At 40.5% G+C, this 22478-nt stretch overlaps 1 protein-coding gene across 1 annotated transcript in view; it reads right to left on the reverse strand.

Moving 5' to 3' along the window:
• The window catches only part of ATP8A1 (ATPase phospholipid transporting 8A1), a 227566-nt gene that overhangs the window by 16474 nt on the left and 188614 nt on the right, over positions 1-22478 (reverse strand). Inside the window, exons 31-34 of the mRNA XM_068974944.1 lie at positions 22154-22232; positions 18436-18497; positions 16132-16188; positions 15135-15242 (exon numbers count right to left, since the gene is read on the reverse strand). Of these exons, the coding sequence (XP_068831045.1) occupies positions 15135-15242; positions 16132-16188; positions 18436-18497; positions 22154-22232 (306 nt within the window). The remainder of the gene's footprint in view (positions 1-15134; positions 15243-16131; positions 16189-18435; positions 18498-22153; positions 22233-22478) is intronic.

Here is a 22478-nt window from a genome sequence, read left to right on the forward strand (position 1 = left end):
CACCTACCTGAGACAGACACCTGGACTGTATTCGTGAACTGTCTCTTGGTACCACATCCATCATATAGCCTGGTTCTCTTGTGTTCTAGTAACTTTGGACCTGTCTCCTTCTTTCTCACCCACTGCCATTATTCCAGTCCAGACTTTGCCTGTCCTTATAGACGCATGGGTGGACTTGTCGACTCCAGTCCTGCTCTGCTTCTAGTCACTCCCCACACTGTAGCCAAAGGGATGCTTCCACAGCGTAAATTAGATTTGAGCAGTTCTTGGATGAAACCCTTTCAGTGGCTTCACACCACCCCCAGGATGGCATACAAAATTCCATAATATGATTTCATGACCTTTCCTATTTGACTTCTGATTACTTCCCCCATATCATCTCTCAAGACAGCCCTCATCTCTAGCTACACCACGTGTTTCAGATCCTGGAAGCTGCCCAAGCTGATTCTCGTCCTGAAGCCCCTGTGTCTATGATTCTTGTTGGCTTTTCAACCTTCACACTGGACGTCACTTCTATCCTTAGATTTGGGTTAGCTGACTCTACTTTGTGCTTCCAATTTGGGTAACTATTCCAAAATGGGTAACTATTATCCATTTTCTAATTACCGACTATGATCCTTGTAAGAAGAGGAATACATCTTGATGAATTCTTACAATCCAAGTGCTTAACCACCAATCAGGTGTTAATAAATAATTGTTGAATAAGTAAGTTCTTACAACTTAGTGTTTAGAATGATTAAAAGCCAAACAACATCAGAGCTTTGGGACTATATTCCTGAGATGTTGCTGGGTTTTCTTGTTCTGGCATGGAGCTATTCTGGGAGCAATCATAGCTAGATATTTATGTAATTTGGGGAGAGAGGAGTAGGGCTTGATCCATCTTTTTTCAGTGGAAGTCCCCTCCCTCCCTGTTGTGCTTTCACACTCTGGCCTCATCAGTGTTTGCTCCTCCTGTCTGTGACTCTCTTCGTCCAGGGAGCCATAGGTCCTGCCCACCCCACTCTGGTCTTTGCTCAGAGGTCATCTTCAGAGCTCTCCCACGGCCACGCCACCTGAAACAGCACCCTACCCCGTCTGCAGGGCTTTCCATCCTCTTTCCTGCACTGGGGTTCTCCATAGCACTCACCATCCGTGTGCTGGAGAATATACACTAAGTTCACTACATACAAACGAGTTCTGTTCTGCGAGCACATTTATAAGCCCAATTTGTTCATAAGTCCAATGAAATTAGCCTAGGTACTCAACTAACACAATCAGCTATATAGTACTGTACTAGGATAGGTTCACAATACTTTGAAAACTCCCAAAGCTTGTATTACATACAGCTTATATATCCTATCATGTGCTTCTTATTAGGATTTGGTCGAGTGTGGCTTCAGATCCAAGAATTTAAGTGTTTTTTTTCTGGCTACAGCTTCTCTGAAACAGTTGGGTAGAACAACTCTTCAGAGATGGTCTGTACTGTGATATGGTTTCGTGAGCCTCAAAGTCCACGACCTCCACTGTTCTCTTTTCAGAGCCATCTACCCAGTTAATAGATAATTAAACTCCTCTTATCTCCCTGGGTTGGGAAGATCTCCTGGAGAAGGAAATGGCAACTCACTGCATTACTCTTGCCTGGAGAATCCCACGGATGGAGGAGCCTGGTGGGCTACAGTCCATGGGGTCACAAACAGTCGGACACAACTGAGCGACTTCACTTTCACTTTTCCATCTCCTCTTACGTCTCAGTTCACCCTTCCGATCTCCTCTGAAAGCATTTTCTCCATGAAATCATTTTCATTAAAAGAAAAAAGTCAGTGCTCAACTTCAGGTTTGCATTTATTGCTTCTTTTCATACAAACTTTCTAGATTTTTCCCACTGAGCTGTGGATATTCCTTTCCTATTGCTCTTAAGTGTTTTGTCTCTGCTGTATGAGTTGAACGTTTCTTTGGAAAAGGTAGGTTTCTGTTGCTGTGTTTCACTTTCAGTCCCATCTCATTTAGCCTACCTGCACGGTTACATTCTCCTTGAGCTCCCTTTCTCAGGGGATGAGAGGAGCTGATTCACTGAGCCTGAGATACAGTGATATCCTTTAGAGTCTTGAATGCTAAAGACCACACAGAAGAACTATACAAGAAAGATCTTAATGATCCAGATAACCACAGTGGTGTGATCACTCGCCTAGAGCCAGACATCCTGGAATGTGAAGTCAAGTGGACCTTAGAAAGCATCACTACAAACAATGCTAGTAAAGGTGATAGAATTCCAGTTGAGTTATTTCAAGTCCTAAAAGATCATGCTGTGAAAGTGCTGCACTCAATATGCCAGCAAATTTGGAAAACTCAGCAGTGGCCACAGGACTGGAAAAGGTCAGTTTTCACTCCAGTCCCAAAGAAAGGCAATGCCAAAGAATGTTCAAACTACTGCACAATTGCACTCATCTCATACACTAGCAAAGCAATGCTTAAAATTCTTCAAGCCAGGCTTCAACAGTATGTGAACCGTGAACTTCCAGATGTTCAAGTTGGATTTAGAAAAGGCAGAGGAACCAGAGATCAAATTGCCAACATCTATAGGATCATTGACAAAGCAAGAGAGTTCCAGTAAAACATCTACTTCTGCTTTATTGACTACACCAAAGCCTTTGACTGTGTGGATCACAACAAACCATGGAAAATTCTTCAAGAGATGGGAATACCAGACCACCTGACCTGCTTCCTGAGAAATCTGTATGCAGATCAAGAAGTAATAGGGTATGTGGAGGGAGGTGGGAGGGGGGCTCAGGGAACACGTGTACACCCGTGGTGGATTCATGCTGATGTATGGCAAAACCAATACGGTATTGTAAAGTAAAATAAAGTAAAATTAAAAAAGCAATAATTAGAATTGGACACAGAACAACTGACTGATTTCAAGTCAGGAAAGGAGTATGTCAAGGGTCTATATTGCCACCCTGCTTATTTAACTTTTATGCAGAGTATATCGTGTGAAATGCCGGGCTGGATGAAGCACAGGCTAGAATCAAGACTGCCGAGAGAAATATCAGTAACCTCAGATATGCAGATGACACCACCCTCATGACAGAAAGCGAAGAACTTAGGAGCCACTTGATGAAAGTGAAAGAGGAGAGTGAGAAAGTTGGCTTAAAGCTCAACATTCAGAAAACTAAGATCATGGCATCCAGTCCCACCACTTCACTGTAAATAGATGGGGAAACAATGGAAACAGTGACAGACTCTTTTTGACTCCAAAATCACTGCAGATGGTGACTGCAGCCACGAAATTAAAAGACACTTGCTCCTTGGAAGAAAAGCTAAGACCAACCTAGACAGCATATTGAAAAGCAGAGACATTACTTTGCCAACAAAGGTCCATCTAGTCAAAGCTATGGTTTTTCCAGTAGTCATGTATGGATGTGAGAGTTGGACTATAAAGAAAGCTGAGCACCAAAGGATTGATGCTTTTGAACTGTGGTGTTGGAGAAGACTCTTGAGAGTCCCTTGGACTGCAAGGAGATCTAACCAGTCCATCCTAAAGGAGGTCAGTCCTGAATATTCATTGGAAGGACTGATGCTGTAGCTGAAACTCCAGTACTTTGGCCACCTGATGTGAAGATCTGACTCAATTGAGAAGACCTTGATGCTGGAAAAGATTGAAGGCAGGAGGAGAAGGGAACGACAGAGGATGAGATGGTTGGATGGCATCACTGACTCAATGGACATGAGTTTGAGCAAGCTCTGAGAGTTGGTGATGGATAACTCTCAGAGAGCTGGTGAAGCCTGGTGTGCTATAGTCCATGGGGTCACAAAGAGGTGGACACGACTGAGTGACTGAACTGAACATCTATGTTTTTAATGCAAAATATAAATAGAATGCTTTTACTGCATCAAAATTGTGCCTTCTCTTGGCAACACTGCCCTTGATGTATGAAAACCTGATATGAGCTCATCAAAATCAAATCTGCTTTCAGGTAATACTGTGTTATTTGAATTTAAACTTGCAAAGGTTTCATATATAGGCCTGGGAAACACCATGGTGTGACAGAGGTCTCCAAGTTGTGGGAGCCTTTCTCTGAAACTTAACCCTTTCTGTCTGAATCTGTTATGGTACCTGGGCATGGGGTTGAACTCAGAGGTACGTAACAAGCATCACTGGGTCAACACTAAATGGTGAATTCATCACTCTGCACTTTAATCAGAGACAAATTTCAAGCTCCTGTGGACTTTGGCTTGAAGAGATGAACTTCCATGGAAGGTTTTCTGCTCATGTTGGGTAGTGACGCTTGAAACTTCCCTCTGATAAAACCTGAAGACAGAGGAACGCACATGCCAAGTTCTATGCTCTGGTGGTTATCATTGAGATAGGTCTTTGATATCTTATTTTGGCACAACAGCATTCTTACAAAATTTCAATTATGTGATACATATTCATGCCAAAATACAAAATTTTTAAATCACTCACTAGCTTATTACTAGCATTTATATGCCATGTCCTCTGACCCAATTTGTACTCTATGGCCTCAGGTACTTTCTAGAATACTATGAATTTCATAAAGAAAAACAATCTGCCATGGGTTAAGGGAATGATGTAAATGATAATTGGGTAATTTTCTGTGACCCAGTCTTTGCTAAACTTTTCAGTTCTAGCTCCAACCATCCCCTCCCTTAGCAACTCCAACCTCCCTCTTTGTTTTGGCTGCTGTCTACTTTGAATGGTTTCCTTGTTTGCTCAGGTACTAAAAAATCTGCCTGCAATGCATGAGACCCAGGTTTGATCCCAGGGTGGGGAAGATCCCCTAGAGATGGGAATGGCTACCTACTCTGGTATTCTTGCCTGGAGAATCCCATAGACAGAGGCGCTTGGTGGACTATAGTCCATGGGGTCACAGAGTTGGACATGACTAACCACACACTACTTTGAAAGTCCTTCTTTCTCTTGCCTTCCTGAACAGTGCGGGGAACAGTAGTTCCAAGAAACTGTTCTAAACTCTCCAAGCTATAGCGTGCAGAGTGGCCTGTCCTGGGCCAGCCCCTGTGCATCCTGATCTTACATTCTAATGTTCTGTCGATTTGTTGGTTTGCTCACAACTCAGGCTCCATAGAAGGACTCTATTTTGTCAACTTTTGATCCACTGTCACCCAGTATAGGTCGTGATGCAGAGGCGCTCCATAAATCTCAGTTGCACTGAGCTGAATTGGGCTCTTATGCGGGATGAATTACTTTCTCCATAAAAATAGACAGGGCAGAACACCCAGAAAATAACTAAGGAGAAGGGTGTTTTGGATAAACCTCAATATGTTTGCAATTATTACCAGAAGCTCTTGATTACTCTGAGACAAAGAAAGCCCTTCGCTTGGATTATCCCAAACAAACAAAAATTTTAGAAAATATGCAAATTGTTTCAAGCAAAGAAAATCTGAGAAAACATGCAAATGAGATGCCAGTTCACAGCGTTTCTGTGCTCCTTCCCCCTTGGACATTCCTGGGTGGTGGTGAGGAACTGAAGAAGGCATGATCACTCTGTGGGACTCGGTATTCAATTCAGCTAAATAATGCGAGAAACAACCTTTGTATCTCCACTCTCTGCAAACAAATGATTAAAAAAGATTATCAGAGGAATAGGAGGAAGAGCTACTTGGGACCTAGATCAATCAGAAGCTAAGTTTTTTTTTTTTAAGTAAAAGTTGACTGTGTGTCAATGTGCTGTGCTTGTGCTTAGTCGCTCCATTGGGTGTGACTCTGCTACTCATGGACTGTAGTCTCCAGGCCCTCTGTCCATGGGGATTCTCTAGGCAAGAATACTGGAGTGGGTTGCCATGTCCTCCTCCAGGGGATCTTCCCGACTCAGGGATCAAACCCAGGTCTCCTGCATTGTAGGGAGATTCTTTACCATCTGAGCCACTAGGATCAATCAGATCAATCAGAAGCCAACTTTATTTTTTTAAAGTAAAATTTGACTATGTATCAATATATACTGGGAAATGAACATGCAAAAATAGTCTATTTTAAAAGAAATCAAGAGCATTAGAAACTGTACAGCTTTGAAACTTTTCTAGGGGTGTAGTTCCCAGAACAGTAAAAGTAATTAAGAACAGAATTTGTTTTGCTTTATTTTAATCTTCTTCACTGTGCTATTTAAAAAACTTAAAAGTACCAGAAAAATGATGACAAAATTAGTAACAAAATATTCTTCTTGCTATGAGAAATACAATTTAAAAATGTTCTGATACTACTGGAGAAGTTATATTAAAGATAAGGTACCATATCTCAGTGCTCTATATTTTACCTGCTTAAAAGCCATCTCAAAAAAAAGGTAAAAAATCAATACCATGAGATAGGTACTATTTTATTCTCATTTTAAAGACGAAAAAATAAAGGAAAGTTCAAACAAGCAAAAAAAAAAAAAAAAAAACCATCTCATAAAACATCAATTCTTTGATTACTAGTAACTAAATCTGTGAAACATATATGGCCTATGTTGCAGATGGCAGGAATTTGTTTTCTTTAAAAAATTTATTTTCCTAATTTATTGAGATATAATTGACATATAACCTTATATAAGTTTAAGGAGTGCAAAGTGTTGATTTTATACATTTATATATTGCAAAATCACCACCATCTAACTAACATCTCCATTCATCTTCTAATTAGCATCTGTTTTAGGAAATTATATTTTAAAAATTCAAAACTTCAAAAAAGATTTACCTATGGCAAGACATAAACTGACATATGGCTTATGTAGAAAAATTGTTGACTATCATGGCAGAGACTTCTAGTTGCCTCCTAATATGTTTCTGCTCACTTTCTTAGATGCAGCCACTTGAATCTTGAATCATCTTTTCCTCCAGCTCAGGCTATATTCCTCTGGCTGTCTTATTGTAGCTAAGTATGACCATGTGACTAGCTTTGGTTAATGAGAGCTAAGTAGAAATACGGTGGGCAATGTCTAGGAAAGAACTTCAAAGAGAAAGGGTTAATTTTTTCATGTTGGCTGGAATGTTGATAAAATGGCTAGAGCTTAAGCAGCCATTTTGGACTATGAGGAAGTACACTAAGGTTTACTATGCAGCAAGATAGAAGTCTGGTCTTTGATGACTGTGCAGCTACCACAACAGTCTTGAACTATCTGGCTCCACTGGACTTTTTTTTTTTCATATGAGAGAGAAATGTTTCTATCTTGTTTAATCCAGTTACTTTTTTTAACATCAAAAATATGCCATAAAATAACTTGCTTTGCATGATACACACTAGGGGGGCTAAGTGATAATTTGGAACCAACTAGCTTTCAAACTCATTGACTCATTCTTACCATATCACAGAATGCAAGAGTTGCGTCCAATTATGAGCTTTATTGAAGCAGATGGCACGGTGACATTCATGGTTTCTTTTATGAGCATTTCTGATTGTTCCCTGGCATGCAGCTCAAAAACAAGCTGTACCAGACTCATGAGCTAGAGTGCTAAGCTAGGAGTGGTGATCTACTTTCTGCCCATCTCACTGGCTCCTTTCATAGTGCTCTTTCCTACTTTTTCAACTCCAGTGACACTGACTTTTCAGTCTTCGAACACATTAGCCTCATTTCTGCCTCAGAGCCTGGGCATGAGTTGTTCCGTTAGCCCTGGAATGCTCTTCTTCACTTGAAGGTATCTCTGGGTCATTTAAACTTCAGCTTAATTGTCCCTTCTTCCAAAAGACCTTCTTGGAGCAGCCATTGCAATCCTGTCCCTTATCATATCACCCTGTTTTCTTCCTATCACTTTGTGAAGTCATCTTTAATCATTCAACATTTAGCCATTTGTTAACTGATTTAGTGACTTTTCCCCTATTATTCACTGGTCCCATCAACCTGAACACTCATGGGAATCTTGCCTAATTAATCCACTATTCAGACACCATGCCTAGAATCAACTACATACTTGATGCATAATTATGGAATGAATGGATGCAAGAATGAAGTGACTCTAGAAAACAAACAGCCAAAGTTCTGCCATACTAAGAGCAGCTTTATTCTGCTTTCCATGCCTTGCTCACTATCATGGCACTTGGGGTGCACTGCCTCATCCCTCACATTTACGACATCCACATCCCATCATTAAAAACAAAATCCTTAAGGATCTTGACCAATTCTGTTCACCTGTGCATCCTCCACTGCTTAACACAGAGTAGCACACTTACCCTAGACGCTCAATACATATGTGCTCCGTATTGTAGGAAAAGGTGCTGTGCCTACAAAAAGCATTGCCAGCTCTCACAGCAACTCTAAAGAGAACTCTATGCCCATGTGTGTGCCCGTGTCCTGATCTGCCGTTAGTCACACTGATGTCTCTGCTTCTCAGCATTTCTTCAAGACTTCTCTTTACAAAATGGGCTTGGAAGTGGCCACGTGGCCAGCTTCTTTAAGATCTGTGATAGTCTGCCTGTCTCATTCACTGTCAGGGCTCTGAGGATGGTGACCAATGGCACGTTTTATTGGATGGGATCCCAACTGTTGGTTGACTGAAGAACATTTGATAGAGTTTAGAGCAGTTGTTCTCCCCAGGCTATTGGCTAAACCCAGTTATCTCGGATGAAACTCCTTCATATCAAAACACTGCCCCACCCTATCCACCAGGGCAGGTCTTGTGACCTATAAATTATTACATGCTATCTAGGTAATTAAAAGCTGAGAGATGAATAAGGACTATTTGAAACCAGGAAATTCCTCGTACGTAAAGTAACTCACTGTGTTGGTAAAATGGGCAACAGCACAATTTAGGAAAATCTTATCACTAATGTGGTTTATTAATACCTTTCCTACAGGGGTGACAGTAAAGGGTTCAACAAAGATTTTTATTGTTTTTCAGAGAGACTTTACAAACCTCAATCAAGAGATCTGAAATTCTGTAAAACACATGCTCGTTCCTTAACTCCAATTTCCTTCAGTAGTTTTATAGATCCCTCAGGCCAGGGAGAGCAGAACCAGATGGCGCTCGGGAAGACTTTACAGCATGTGTCTGCGCAGCCGCGATGCACTGGAAAGCTCTGCCACTACTAACCTTCTGGTATTCATCGTGATATGAAATGATCCTTGATGGAACTTGCTTTTTATTTTGTAATCTGGTGTACTAATCAGAGTGCCTAAAACATTTCCTTCTGAAACTTCAAGAAATAGTAACATCACTGAGACAAGTCAGAAAAACAGGCCAGCATATGTTTATATAACACAGCACTTCTCCCCAGGGTCTACCTTGCCCCATAAATTGTTGTACTGGTGTGAAAAAATACAAGTCAGGTCTGAAAAAAAAAAAAAAAAAGTCCTCCCCTTAAATCACAACCATATTTGTGAGAGGAGGGGAAGACAGTGACATATTTAAAGTCACAGTCAAACTTGTCATGCTATTTTTTTTCTTTCTTTTCCTTTTCTAAATAATTTCTTATTGTCTCATTCTCCACCTTTGCAGAACCCACTCTCCCCCTGCTGTGATGTCGTAATTCCTTCTTAATAGCTAAATATTTCAATATTTGTGGTACTGGAATGCTTGTTAATCATTATCATTTGAATCTTATTATGGGCAGAGATGTAGAATTACTGTAGTGGAAACAAAACTATAGGAAGGAATGTTTCCCAAATGGCAACACCCTGCCCACCAACTGAGAAGAGTCCTCTCTGGCCCTGGCTGGAGTGGCTCATGTCTGCCCTGAAGGCTCAGATATCTAGGGGATGGATTCCTGGTAAATTTCAAGCATGTAGAATGTGTTGAAGGAACGATGCCTGATTAGTGATACAGGCAGCTGAGCACAGCTGAAGATGGAAATATTATATGCAGATAATGGATGGCTTAGTTGACCAACCAGATGGAAGTAAGTACTTTGATTGGGGAACTGACATTAAAAGGCATTTATGCTAACGGCCGGGAGAAAAATGTAGAGAAGTGAAAAGGCGAGAGAAAAAATGTTAAAGGGACAGAGAACAGTGTGTATAGTGGTAAAGGGGAAAGACTGGCTGCGTTTCAAAGGCAGCTCAGAGATAACTTACAAGCTGTGTGACCTTGAGAAAATTATTTAACCACTCTGTGTCAGTGAAATGTGTGATAGGAACTACCTTACAGTGTCGCGTTAAATGTTCTCAGTGTTAAGTGAGTGAAGATATGAAAAATACTTGTGACAATGACTGACCCTCAGTAAATGAGGTCCTACTATCATCTGAGTGGCAACTGTACATTCTCTGATGATGTGGGTTGACTGGGTTTTCAATTACATATATATATTATATATATATTTAACGAGTGGGTATTAGACACGCTGATATTGCTAAGAGGACAGGAGAAGTTGGGATACAAAGTGAGACAGAGTCTCTATATGTGTGTCGAGGGAGTTAGGTGGTGTTGAGAGGGGAGAATTAAAAATCTAGGCACTTTTAAAGAGAGATGGGAATGCTTTTATATCTGACAAACTAAGGGAAATTGATCAGGGCTCTGGGTATCCTGGGAAATAGCAGATATATCAGGGAAATCAATAGAATGCAAGGAAAACGGTTGCAAGGAGAAAAGAAAGCGTCCCTATCTGCGAGTAAGGAACAGGAATGGGCGTTAAAGAGAAGGTATTTAGTTCCTCTGGATGTTAGAGCAACTGAAGGGATTTGAGAGGAAAACCTGGGGTGAATTCTCCGGGTGACTTGTATTGCTCTGCTTACTCCATAGGTTTGTGATATGGATTTAAATGAAACAGCCAAGGCCTGGGATCAAAACCAGTGCCTGGAGAATAAAATGGGTGCACAATAAATGCTAGTTCTCTTCCCTCGCCTTCTTCGTGAACAAGGATTTTCTTTTAACATATTGAGAGAAATGGCTCTGTCTCCAGATGGCTGAAAAGACACATCAAGAGCACAGATTGGAAACAACTATAAAGCCCTGATCAGTGTATGAGTATGTGTCCAAGCTGAATGTAGACGCCTGAGACCCATACCTGTAAGTGGTCTAACTTGTGTATACTTAGTTGCCTAATGTGTATAATTTGCACCCTGTGCTCCAGTTAGCGCTAATTAGAGCAGAATAATCTGTGCCCTTCAACATGTACGATGTTTGTCTGAAGACAAAACACTGGAGAGAGGTCCACAGAGCACCCGAACCTTAGGAGCAGAAAGGAGCTTCACAGGTGCAGATGAGCGTGGCTCTGCGCTGATGAGTGGTTGGTTAAGAGAGGGCAGCATCCTGTTCTGCGGCCAGAAAATCTCTGGATGTCAGCACCAGGGTCTCATCTGAGCCGAGCTCTGTCTCTCTGTCAACTCTATGCCACTGTTTCTCGTGTGTTTGTTCAAAACAAACAAGCATGGAAAAAAGGAAGTTTTACTTCGCAATCATTTACTGAACACTAATGGGGCACTCGACATCATTATGTCAGAGCGGATCAGTAAAGACAAGAAGGGGCAGTGGATGCGTGAGAAGGAGGGGGCGCATAGCAGCTGGGATGCGGAGGGTGGATGGAGGAAGGCCAGGACGCCGCCATGCCCACAGGGAGAGAAGCACGGAGGAGCCACGGCTGTCAGGAAACCAGAACACAGAGATCTCCTCATCCACCCAGATCCTTGAAATAGCAACAAGGGGGAGTCCCCTCAGAATTCCTCTGAATAAACAGGATCAGAGCAGCAGCATGGGGCAGTGGGTAAGGCAGCTGACCATGGGCCACACGGCGAAGTCTGTCCTCTGTCGCTTCGGATTTGGGTATCAGACAAGGCACTTACTTAACTTCTCTAGGCCTCTGTGTTCTCATCTGTAAAATGGGTACGGTAACAGGTTTGCTGGGAGGATTTGGTGAGTTGAGGACAAGCACATTCTAATGGTCGCGACTAACACGATGGTGCCCACCTCGACTTCTTTTCCTGTCACTTCTCACATCCAATCTGTCAGCAAATCCTACAGGGTCTACCTTCAGATTAGCTTCAGACTCTGACCCCTTTCACCACGGCTGCCCTCCTGGCCCAAACCACCGTTACTTTTGGCCTAGGTTCTTGCAACAATCTCCTAGGTGGTTCATAACACCGTGGTCACAGTCCTGGTGCTACAGCACACGTCAAGATCATGACACCCCTCTGCCAAGCCCCTCAAGAGCCTGTGACTGGACCATGACTGAAAGCCACAAGGTATGGGAAACAATGGAGTCATGGTTCTCAGTTTCTCTTGCCTGCTATGTTCTCTCCATAACACTTATATCCATCTATATTTCACTTATTTTGTCTCCTTCCAGTAGAAACATTGAGAAGGGCATGGATTTTTATTTATTTTAGTCACTAATGAATCCATAGTGCCTGACCCACAGTAGAAGAGCAACAAATAGCTGCTGAATCGATAGAATAAATGCATATAAAATACTCAAAGCATTCAATAGACCTTATGTATTTTTAGCATTGTTCTTCCCAGATCTTAGCTGTCTTTTTGAAGAACTTCTCTATTGTGTCAATTCCTTTTAAACCCCATAGTACCTCATCCTACAAAATACCACCTGAACCAGGATGGGGGGACTGGGGCTGCTGTTTTTAGTCTGCCTAACCATCTCTATTAATGCTTTACTATGCCGAATGGCCTTCTTATGCCTTTAAGACAACCCAAACATACACATGTATTTAATTATTTACTTTAGGGAGGAGCTGCCACCAAATCAAAACAGGAGAGATATGGAGTCCCAGGGGTAGGGTCCTTGGATTAGACACTCACGACCCTGTTGCTGGTGGTGACAGAAAGTTACCTTCATAGCACACCAGGAATCCTTTGGAACAGCATTATTATTTTCTGGAAAATGCCTGGGGTTGTGTTTCATTATATGGATTACGTAAAACATGTCAAGTCAGGGAACGCTAATATTTGTACTTATCCCCGTGTTATTTACAACACTATATTGCTACTTGCAATATACAAGTAAAATATTTGTAATATATACTGTAATAGTATATTGCTGTGAAAGTTAAAGGATGAACAAGTAAGTTTTACTCAAGATAGTTGGCCAATGATATATGTGTGTGTGTATGTATATGTGTGTGTGTGTGTATATATATACATACATACAAGTATAATTCCTGGTACATAAATGAATTTTTCACATATATGCATTTGGCTACATTCTTGGTTGAAATATAGAATTTTAAGATTAAAAATGCAAATCTAAGGGTAGTTATTTCTTTTTGAAATTAACTGGATTGTAATAGAATTAGTGACTCTATACAATAAAAAGATTCAAATGCAGAGTATTGCTATAACATTTTGGGTCCTAAAACCCTTGTGCCATAGACTCTCTCTCCCAGAGAATGTGAGTGGTGCTCTTGTCATCTTCCTTTTCTGGAGTGGCCGTGAAGCTCATTAACACACATATGCACACCAGGACACTCTGCAAGCACCAAGTACTACATAATTTTAAAGTATTACTCTTTCCTTTAAATACATTAAACAAATTTACATCTTGGACAATTTAGCCAAGCCAACAGCTGAATTAATCCATTCTTTCTATTTTCCATAGGGCATTAGCTATTTAAACATTATATTCAAAGTATTAGTAGCAATAAAACAAGAAAAAGAAGCCCTGTTAGCACTTCCCACTGTATATGAAGTGAACAGAAATGTGATGGGGTACTGACATTCATTTCACTTTGAATTAAACACAGCATCACCGCAAATCTCAAGAGAAGATATTAAGTTTTGTGTTTGGGTAATACCAGGAATTCTATAGGCAAGGGTAGAATTATATTTGGTTGGCTAAAAGCCAGTCAAACTTCACACTTGTCCTAGAAGTAGGTGGTCAAAAACTCTGTTCTTGTCTTCAAAGCGACTGGCTACAGCTGCTCAAACTATCTCAATTTCAAAATCTTTTGTGTCATTCATTCTGAAAATAAAACATTCAGACATGAGGTAAAATGAGGTCTAATGAAAAAGGTATTAAGTTAGAATCGACCTTGGGGAAAAGCCGGTCCAATCAGACAGTGCACATCAAATAAAAAGAGTAGGATTGGAATTTCCAGGTGGCATAAGTGGATATATGCAAGCTTTGATTTTATTCCTTCAAGAAAAAAGGATGCAAATCAAGGGAAGGAGACATATTCACAGTTTTCTTTCTGTTCTCCTTAAAATACATGCTTGAGTTCACAGTCCACATTTCAGAAGGAGCCTTCCCTTTGGTGGAAGGAAGTACATACTCCTCAATACGTCTGGTTTTGCTGTAATAGTATATAAAGCCTCTCTCTAATAAATTTACCCACAAATTTTTTTTAATGTGTCTGCATTCTGCTAATTTATAAAAAGCAGGATGCTGTCAGATAAAATTTCATGAAAAGGATCTATAAACCAGACTGTCAAAAGTGAAAGGTACTCAGGCAGTACTTAGGGAAACAAATAATAGAAGCCCCTGGAAAGGTTTCCTGTGACCGCGGGAAAACAATGTGCTGTAACGGAGCTCACGTTACCGCGATTTGCAAGTTACTGTGAGGTCACAGGAAATCCTGAAATGTTTTCCACATTTTCTTTTATACATTTTATGTCAAATTTCCTGCAGTTGAAATAATACACTCTCCTACTGCTGGAATCCCTTCTGTACGAAAGGCGATCTTATGACACTCCCCCACGAACACCTAATAACTCAGTTCCTACCAGTATAATGAGAAAGTGACAGATGGAATTGAAAGTGGACCATGATAAGGCTAAAATGTCAGATAGCCTAACTCTTTCAAAATGAAAACCAAACTGATGTCATTAAGGCAACTCTAAAAGTGCATTTAATACAGGACAGTAGCCTTTTTCTTTAGAACGAAAGATAGCAGAAGAAAAGACAGACTGTCCCAAGACACAAACTCACCATTTCCCCAAACCTCTTATTCAAAAAGTATGTGTGGATTGATGGTCTAATTTTAAAATGGCATCTTCTGTAGGGATAGTCTTAACAGGATTCGAGCTCCTGACAACCATATTTTATTATCCCAGCAATGCTTATGAAAGGGTAAGTCAGATTTAAGTAAAATGTCCAAGTTTAAAATATTCTCTCAATTTTTATCACTCACAACTGTGGAGTTTAAAAATAGCTTTTTAAATTGGTCAATGCTGTTTTAATATAAACCCAAGCCAAGCAATTAAGGCTTGTTAATGAATGACAATTTTTATGGTTTGCCAGATTATCTGTTATTAGGATACATTACCTCTCCTGACATATCGGGGGCCATCGGAACAGCAGGCCACAAAGATGAGTAGATTCCAAAAAACACCACCCAGAGTGCGATGCTGCCCCAGATGGCTATGTGGCTGAACTGTGGAGGGAGGGAATCTGTGTCAGAGACTTGCAGGTGGACAGAGGACTCACACACTGATGAAGCTTTCACAAATTTCCTTATTATTATTATTTTTACTGTATCCATAAATGTTATCTATGGCACTTATTAACTAAATATTTGCATGTTTTAACTGGATCTTGCATGAAATACATCTCTTCTATGATGATATAATACCTGTGGTATGTTCCTTTCCCACCCCCTTTGGTGGGTCTCACCTTTCACTCTTCTCAGTTTTATCTGCTACCATCTTTAAGCCTCCCTAGTTTTTGTCTGTATGCTCTGCCTGAAAGATGCTGACACTTGTGCAAATACTAATCTCTGTGCTAAGGACTGTCAAATCCAAATTTCTTGTGCCCACCTTTCCCTCGAACATCTAACTTTCTTTTTGTTGACTGTGTCTCTTTACCTGGACATGAGTGTACTTCAACACTAATGTATCTAAAATGGAATTTCTTTTATTCAGGCTGGAAATCTGCAAGTGTCTGAGGACAAATCTTCCACTAATATTAGTGGTCTTCAGAATCATTTTCCAATGGCTTTTCCAATGAGCATGTCTTGTGACATACTCTACCATGAAAAGATTCCTAGTCAATAGGTTTGAAGGCCTCCCACTTTCAGGCGTATTTACAATGTACAACCATATATTAAGGGCTCTGAGAAGTCTTGTGAACATATGCTTATTTTTTACTCAGTGTTTCCAAACTAGAGTCCCCCGTTTTCCTCCCTCCAGTCCCGAACCCCCATAGAACCACCTGTGGAACTGGAGTAAAGGGACACATCAAGTTATAACGAAAAAACAATGACTATTAATGATAATGTGTAAATAAATGTGATATTCCCTGGTTGTGACGGAAGATCCTCTTACCCAGGTCCAATATGATGTCTCCAATCCAGCTTTCAAGCACACAGTTATCACCACAAACTAGAACAGAAGGGAGACGTTATTTTACTTCACAAATATGATAGGTTCATAAAATGGGCTGGTAGATTATTCATAGCTGGATTTGTACGTCCAACCAGCAAAGAAATGAGTTAGCTGATGGCTGAACATTATGACCGTGGCCGGCCGGAACTGCCACGCACAGCCTTACATTCCTGCCTCTTTTCCCTGCCTTCTCCTCATCGTCGTTGTCCGACAGTCTAGCCACAAGCCTTCTGAGCATGGGCCTGCGTGCTTCTCGTAAAATTCATGAGTAGTGATCGACAATCCTCTCAGGGGTACAGTAATCTTGGGTTCCTGAGATTGCTTTAAGTTTATTTTACATCATCTGTAGTAAAAGACTTCATTTTCTAACTTTTAAAGCTGAATTATAAAAGTCATAACACTGGATATTTAGACATCTGAACACTTATGCTGTAACTTGACTTATTAGAAGCTCTGCAGAGTGGCATGTAGGAGCGTGTTTACATCTCCACGCTGTATACAGCCACTGTCATCAGTGGCCATGCCATTAATCCTAAAGCAGGGCACCCAGATTTAATGACCTGCCCTGTGTCCTCCACAGGAGAGCATCACGTTTAAATGGAGTCAGACTACACTGCCCTGGAGTCAGACTATGTGTGCTCAGGACTCCATCACTTATTGGCTGTTCTGATAAGGAACAAGGCAGGTTACTTGAACTCTCTGGGGCTCGTCTCCTTCATCTATAAACTGGGATCTGATAAAACTTATCACTTTATAGGTAAAATACCAAGAATGGTGCTTAGCACTGCAGAATTATCTATGATTATCTATTTGGGATAAAAATAACATACTGAATACTGCTAGTAGTCAAAGGAAATCAGGGCACTTCCACTAGTTTGCCAGGATGGAAGTGCGGTGCTTGCCTAGCACTGGTGATTAGTGAGTGCTTAAGTGCACAGTTCTATTTTTGCTTACTGTAGGGTTTATACGCAGTATAGATGCTGCCCACTGGGTCATAAAGTCAGGATAAAGTGAAGCACTTGGGCTTTCTCAGCAGGATATCTAATAGCAATTCAGGATAAAGAGCTGTAGAAATAAAACATTTACTAAAATTTAAATATTTAATTTAGACTACATAAAAAAATTCCAAAATAAGAGAGAGATTTTGACACAAAATGAAGGAAATACTCCCTATTAAGACTTGGATACTTTAAAATGTCTCTGAGACATCCAATGACATCTACTGATTTATATCTAAACTTAGTCCATCAAGTATTATTTGTTTTGCACTCATGTTGTACGAGAACAAACCACTAGGCTCCCAAATATGTTTTTCCTGTTTTTTTTTTCTTTCTTTTACTACTTGAGTGGATTGATGTCAATGGAAAGGAGAGCCTGGATTTGCCAAAACCTTTATCTCTCTGTTACTCAGTAGTCTTAACTTCCTATTAATCAGTTATTTAAGCATCACATTATAGTTTTTCCACCAACGGAATCAGCTGTATCAATGCCCGCTTAATATTTAGGACAGCACACGGTCCCCACTTGTGAAGCCGTGGACGGGGACATAGGAGAGGAGAGGACACTGGCTTGAGAATTCAGAGTTGAAGGTTGGAGGGCACATCTTTTGGAGACTAACTATATGACCTTCAGCATTAGTATCCCAGTGGAGCTTTTGACTTTAGATGAAAAAATGGTTGTAAAACATTTTTTAGCTCTTGAATGGCAGGGTGGGACTCACACTCATCTGTGCATCCCTCACAAGCGTTTATACAGTGATTTTATACAGTGGAGTCCATGTCTTGTGTGGCTTAAATATCTCAAAAAAATGGAGATTTTTTATTTTTAATTTTTTTGGCATTTTATTTTTAATGAGACTCTAGAATAATTAGCTATTAAACACCCAAGTCTAGTATGGTAGAATTTGCCATGAATTTAGGAAAGCAAGGAAATATGAACAAGGGCAATAAAACAAACCTGAGGAAAAAGGGACAAGGGAGACAAAAAGGGAAAGTGAGGCAATAAGAGTGAAGAAGGAATACTGAAAATAAGAACAACCAAAGGCCTATATAGTCAGTGAACCTAAATGACATTTTTATAACCTAATATAAGATAATCTCTTAGCAGTCAAAACATCTCATTTTAAAAGGGATATGCGAACAACCCTTAAATACAGAAATGCACACATTTGAATTTGAAAATAAAATGAGCTCGTATGAAGTAATTCAATTTCATATGCAAACGAGGCAAATGTGCCGCACTCACTGTGTAAACAAAGTTTCCCAACAGCAGGTAATCAGAAGTCTTCCCATTTTCAAATACAGTGCCTACATGAAAAGAAGAGAGGTTTGTTGGGAAAGGAAATAAATTCAGAATCCATTCAAAGATTAATCAATTTAGGAGTGTCGAACAAAAGGAGGAGAACCAGGGGTTACACAATGGAGCCACTGGAATGAGTTGCCATTTCCTTTTCCAGGGGATCTTCCCAACCCAGGGATTGAACCCGGGTCTCTGGCATTGTAGGCAGATGCTTTACCGTCTGAGCCACCAGGGAAGTCCTCACATATGAGGGAAATCCCACTTCACAGAGACATGGAGTTATAAAGGAGAGAAGTATTTGATAACCTTTTCTAGTAACTGTGGCTATTCCCTGATACTACTTAAAAACTCAAGTCATTTCTTAAAGATGTGGAGATAGTTTCCTAAAGGTTAGTTGCAGTGGAATCCGAAACCGTTCTGCTGGTGAACACGCTGCAGCACATGCACAACTAGTAAAGATATACCGCTGTACACACGAAACTTACAGAGTGCTCTAAACCCATGTTACAAGAAAAAATACTCCTAACATCCCCACTCCCATACTCTTGCCTGAAGAATCCCATGGACAGAGAAGCTTGGTGGCCTACAGTCCATAGCGTCACAAAGAGTCAGACATGACTAAAGCGACTTGACACACAACCTTAAAAAAAATTCATTGGAAAAATTCATTCTGAATGGATCTTTTACTTATGCATGATTCTGTAACCTCATGGATGTAGTTGGTTCAGCTGATAACTCAAACAATCCCCCAGACACTCTAGTGGCTAAAGCTGCTGCTTGTTGATGTGCGGCTGAAGCACTTTATGCATACTTCCTATTTTGTCATGCAGAATATTAGTAAGATGTGTATCAAGTTTCAGGATTTAATAAAAGTATTAGGTTTACAGCTTCTTCAAGGGTATTCTTAAGGGAAACTTTTTTTTTTTTTTTTTAATGTGGGCGTGTGGTAGTGAAGAATATAATGATTTCTAGTACAATTGTACCACTGTTTGTGTCAAGGTACCAGTAATTTTGCCCACTGCTGCTTTTGGAGCAGCAATGAAAAAGACAAATAATGTCTTCATAATATAAAAAATTTGAAACTATGAAATTTTGACCTCATTCATAGACCTCAAAAGGTCTTGAGTATTCTCAGGTGTCTATAGACCATACTTTGAGAAACACTGAAGCAAGTGAATGAATGTTTAGCCATATATTATACAACTATTTCTATCTCTTCTGTATCTCATCCTTTCAAAAGCTAAAGAAAACAAAAACTTCTTATTTAAAAACAAAAAAAAGGGCAAAAAAAGTAGAATGTTAAAACACAATTTATGCTATATGTCATTTATCTCTTGAAAAGAGGAAGCACATCTCTGGACTTGGCTAGGTTTGGGTTCCCCAGGCAGCACCCCTTGTGAATTTATTCTTCTGAGGCTGGAGGGCTTGGCAGTTCCCCAGACAAATGCAGAGAGAATCCTGGGATCTGTTTTTCTGGGGCTGGAATTAGTTGGGAATTCCTTTCAAACCTCTCATTGCTAACGTGTTTTGAAATGGTAAGGTGTTTTGGATGCTGTCTGCTTCGTGCTACTTTAAATTTTTTTTTCTAATTTAGAGTACCTAAATAGCTTCAATGATGGACATTGCTAGTTTTTCATGCCTACACTGATTTTGCATTAGGAAAATAAACTACCTAGAAAACTTACTGAAGTCCTATATTGTACCCTGGATTTCAACACCCCATGGCTCCGCAAAGTGGGAGGAATCCAAATGTTCATCAATGAATGAATGAATAAACAAAATGTGGTCTATCCATACAATGAAATAGTATTCACCCATAAAAAGGAATGAAGTCCTGATTTACGCCACAATAAGGATCACTTAAATTCTTGTATCACGACTCCATTTTTATGAAATGCCCAGAATAGGCAAATCCACAGAGACAAAAATCAGTGGTTGCCAGGGGCTGGGGGAGAGGGATAGAAAAATGAGGAGTGACTGCTCATGCATAAGAGGTGATGAAACTGTTCTGGCATCAGAGAGTGGGGGCACTGGCACAGTTCTGTGACTATACTAGAAACACTGAATCATATAATTTAAAAGAGTGAATTTTGTGGTATGTAAATTTTATCTAAAAAATGCTATTATGATTCTCCTGGCCCACTGGGTCAATATTTTATATTTAATTAGATTTTACTACAGCTATTTCCAGGGTCTAGTAATGAGAATCTATTCACTTTGTACTGGCAGAGCTGTGAATGTAGGAAGGAGATGAAAATCTCCGAGCAGGACACAAAGCTACTGCCTTGTCTGTGATACACATTCCCCGACTCAGGCCACAGGTTCTCATGAAGGCGTCTGTGATGGACTGGGTGCTCACAGTGAGCCAGCAGCTGTTCTAGGCACTACGGGAAACAACAGTGAACTGAACAGACAGTGCCCTGCCCTTCTGGAGCTTTGGTTCTAACAGAGGAGGATGGTAATTAAAAAAAAAAAAAAAAGCAAATATATCACACCCACTAGGCAAGCACCAAGAAGATACAAGAGGACAGGGAGAGAAGGTCAGGGGCAGAGGGCGTGGGGTTGGAGGGTCTCTGAGGCAGGGCGATCCGGGAGTGTTTCTCCAAGCACAGACCTGAGGGTGGGTGGAGGGAGCAGCTGGGACACCTGGTGAAGACGAGGAAGAGCGGATGGATGGCCTGTGGGCTGGAGCACATTGAGAGTGGGTGCTGGCCGGGGTGGCAGAGGTGGGGCGGAAGGAGAGTCAGGTGGGGTTGGCCAAGGCTGGGGCTGTGGATTTGGTTCTAAATGTGATCGAGTCTGTGGGGTTCTGAGGAGGGAGGCACCTGGTCTGATTTACGTTTTAAGAGGATGCCTCTGGCAGCTTGGAGAGGAGACTGTTGGTGGGACAGAAGAGCTGGCCCTGCATCTTATGGGCCAGTGTTAACTCAGCCGTGAGGACAGCTAGTACCTCTGAAGGGCACGCAGACCTAGGGTGGCCTGTGTGTCTCGTTTGAGGTACATGTCTGTGAGCTGAATGTTCAGCCGTCTTCCTCTGGATCCCAGGGCAAGGTCTGCTCCGGACATAGCAACGCCAGCTTAAGCATCCCAGGGACCTCTTCTCTAAAGTGACTACTTAATCATTTTTATGTGTATAGGAAATTCACCATGATCCCATCTCTCAAAACTGACACAATAACATCACCCCCTCAAAACAAGCAGAGATAAAAGCTTACACTCAAAGACGAACATAAAAACATACTGAAAATCTCATTCAAAGCTGCAGCTCAAGTACTTTAAAATACTAGCATGTCTGATTAGGTTCAGTATAAAGAGCTGATACAAGTCTCACAGGTATAATAAGTAGACCACATAAAATATCAGCACTATTGTCTTCTAACTATACATCAACAGAGGGGAAAAAAAATCCTAAAATTTCACTCTCTGCAAGTTTGAAAAACATGAGAAGTAGAGAAGAAAGGCTTTGCATATATTAAATCACGTTGCTCCCAAAGGAATAGTAAAAATCTTTAAAGTTGTACAACTTTTAGATGCATGTATTTAGGTTAAGGAAAAAATATCATAAAATGAAACACCGCTATAATTTTTAACATACATTGACAATGAATTATTTTTCTAAAAAAGTAAAAAGTCACCTCTTAGCATTCATATCCTTCCTACTTACCATATTGAAGGGCTTTTAGTGGAAACCAAAACAGAATAACTGAGTGGAAGAGGCCATTTAAACAATGAACCCAGAAAACCTGAGGGAAAACAAAAATCCATGAGAACCATTTGCGATAAACTAGCTCTGTGAACTCTGACCTTTCTTTTTATCTGTGAGCTAGATTCACAAAACGTGTTTCTGTCAGGCCACCACTGTGAATTAATAGAACTGACAGATACTTTCTGCCTCTTAGACCTTCATGGGTCATTTATTTATTTTTATGTTTCTCTAAATGTTTTTTCAGCTTCACTGAAATTTTTTCTACTTTCTAAAAACCAAGGAT

This window comes from Capricornis sumatraensis, chromosome 7 (assembly GCF_032405125.1).
Source record: "Capricornis sumatraensis isolate serow.1 chromosome 7, serow.2, whole genome shotgun sequence".
NCBI lineage: Eukaryota > Metazoa > Chordata > Mammalia > Artiodactyla > Bovidae > Capricornis > Capricornis sumatraensis.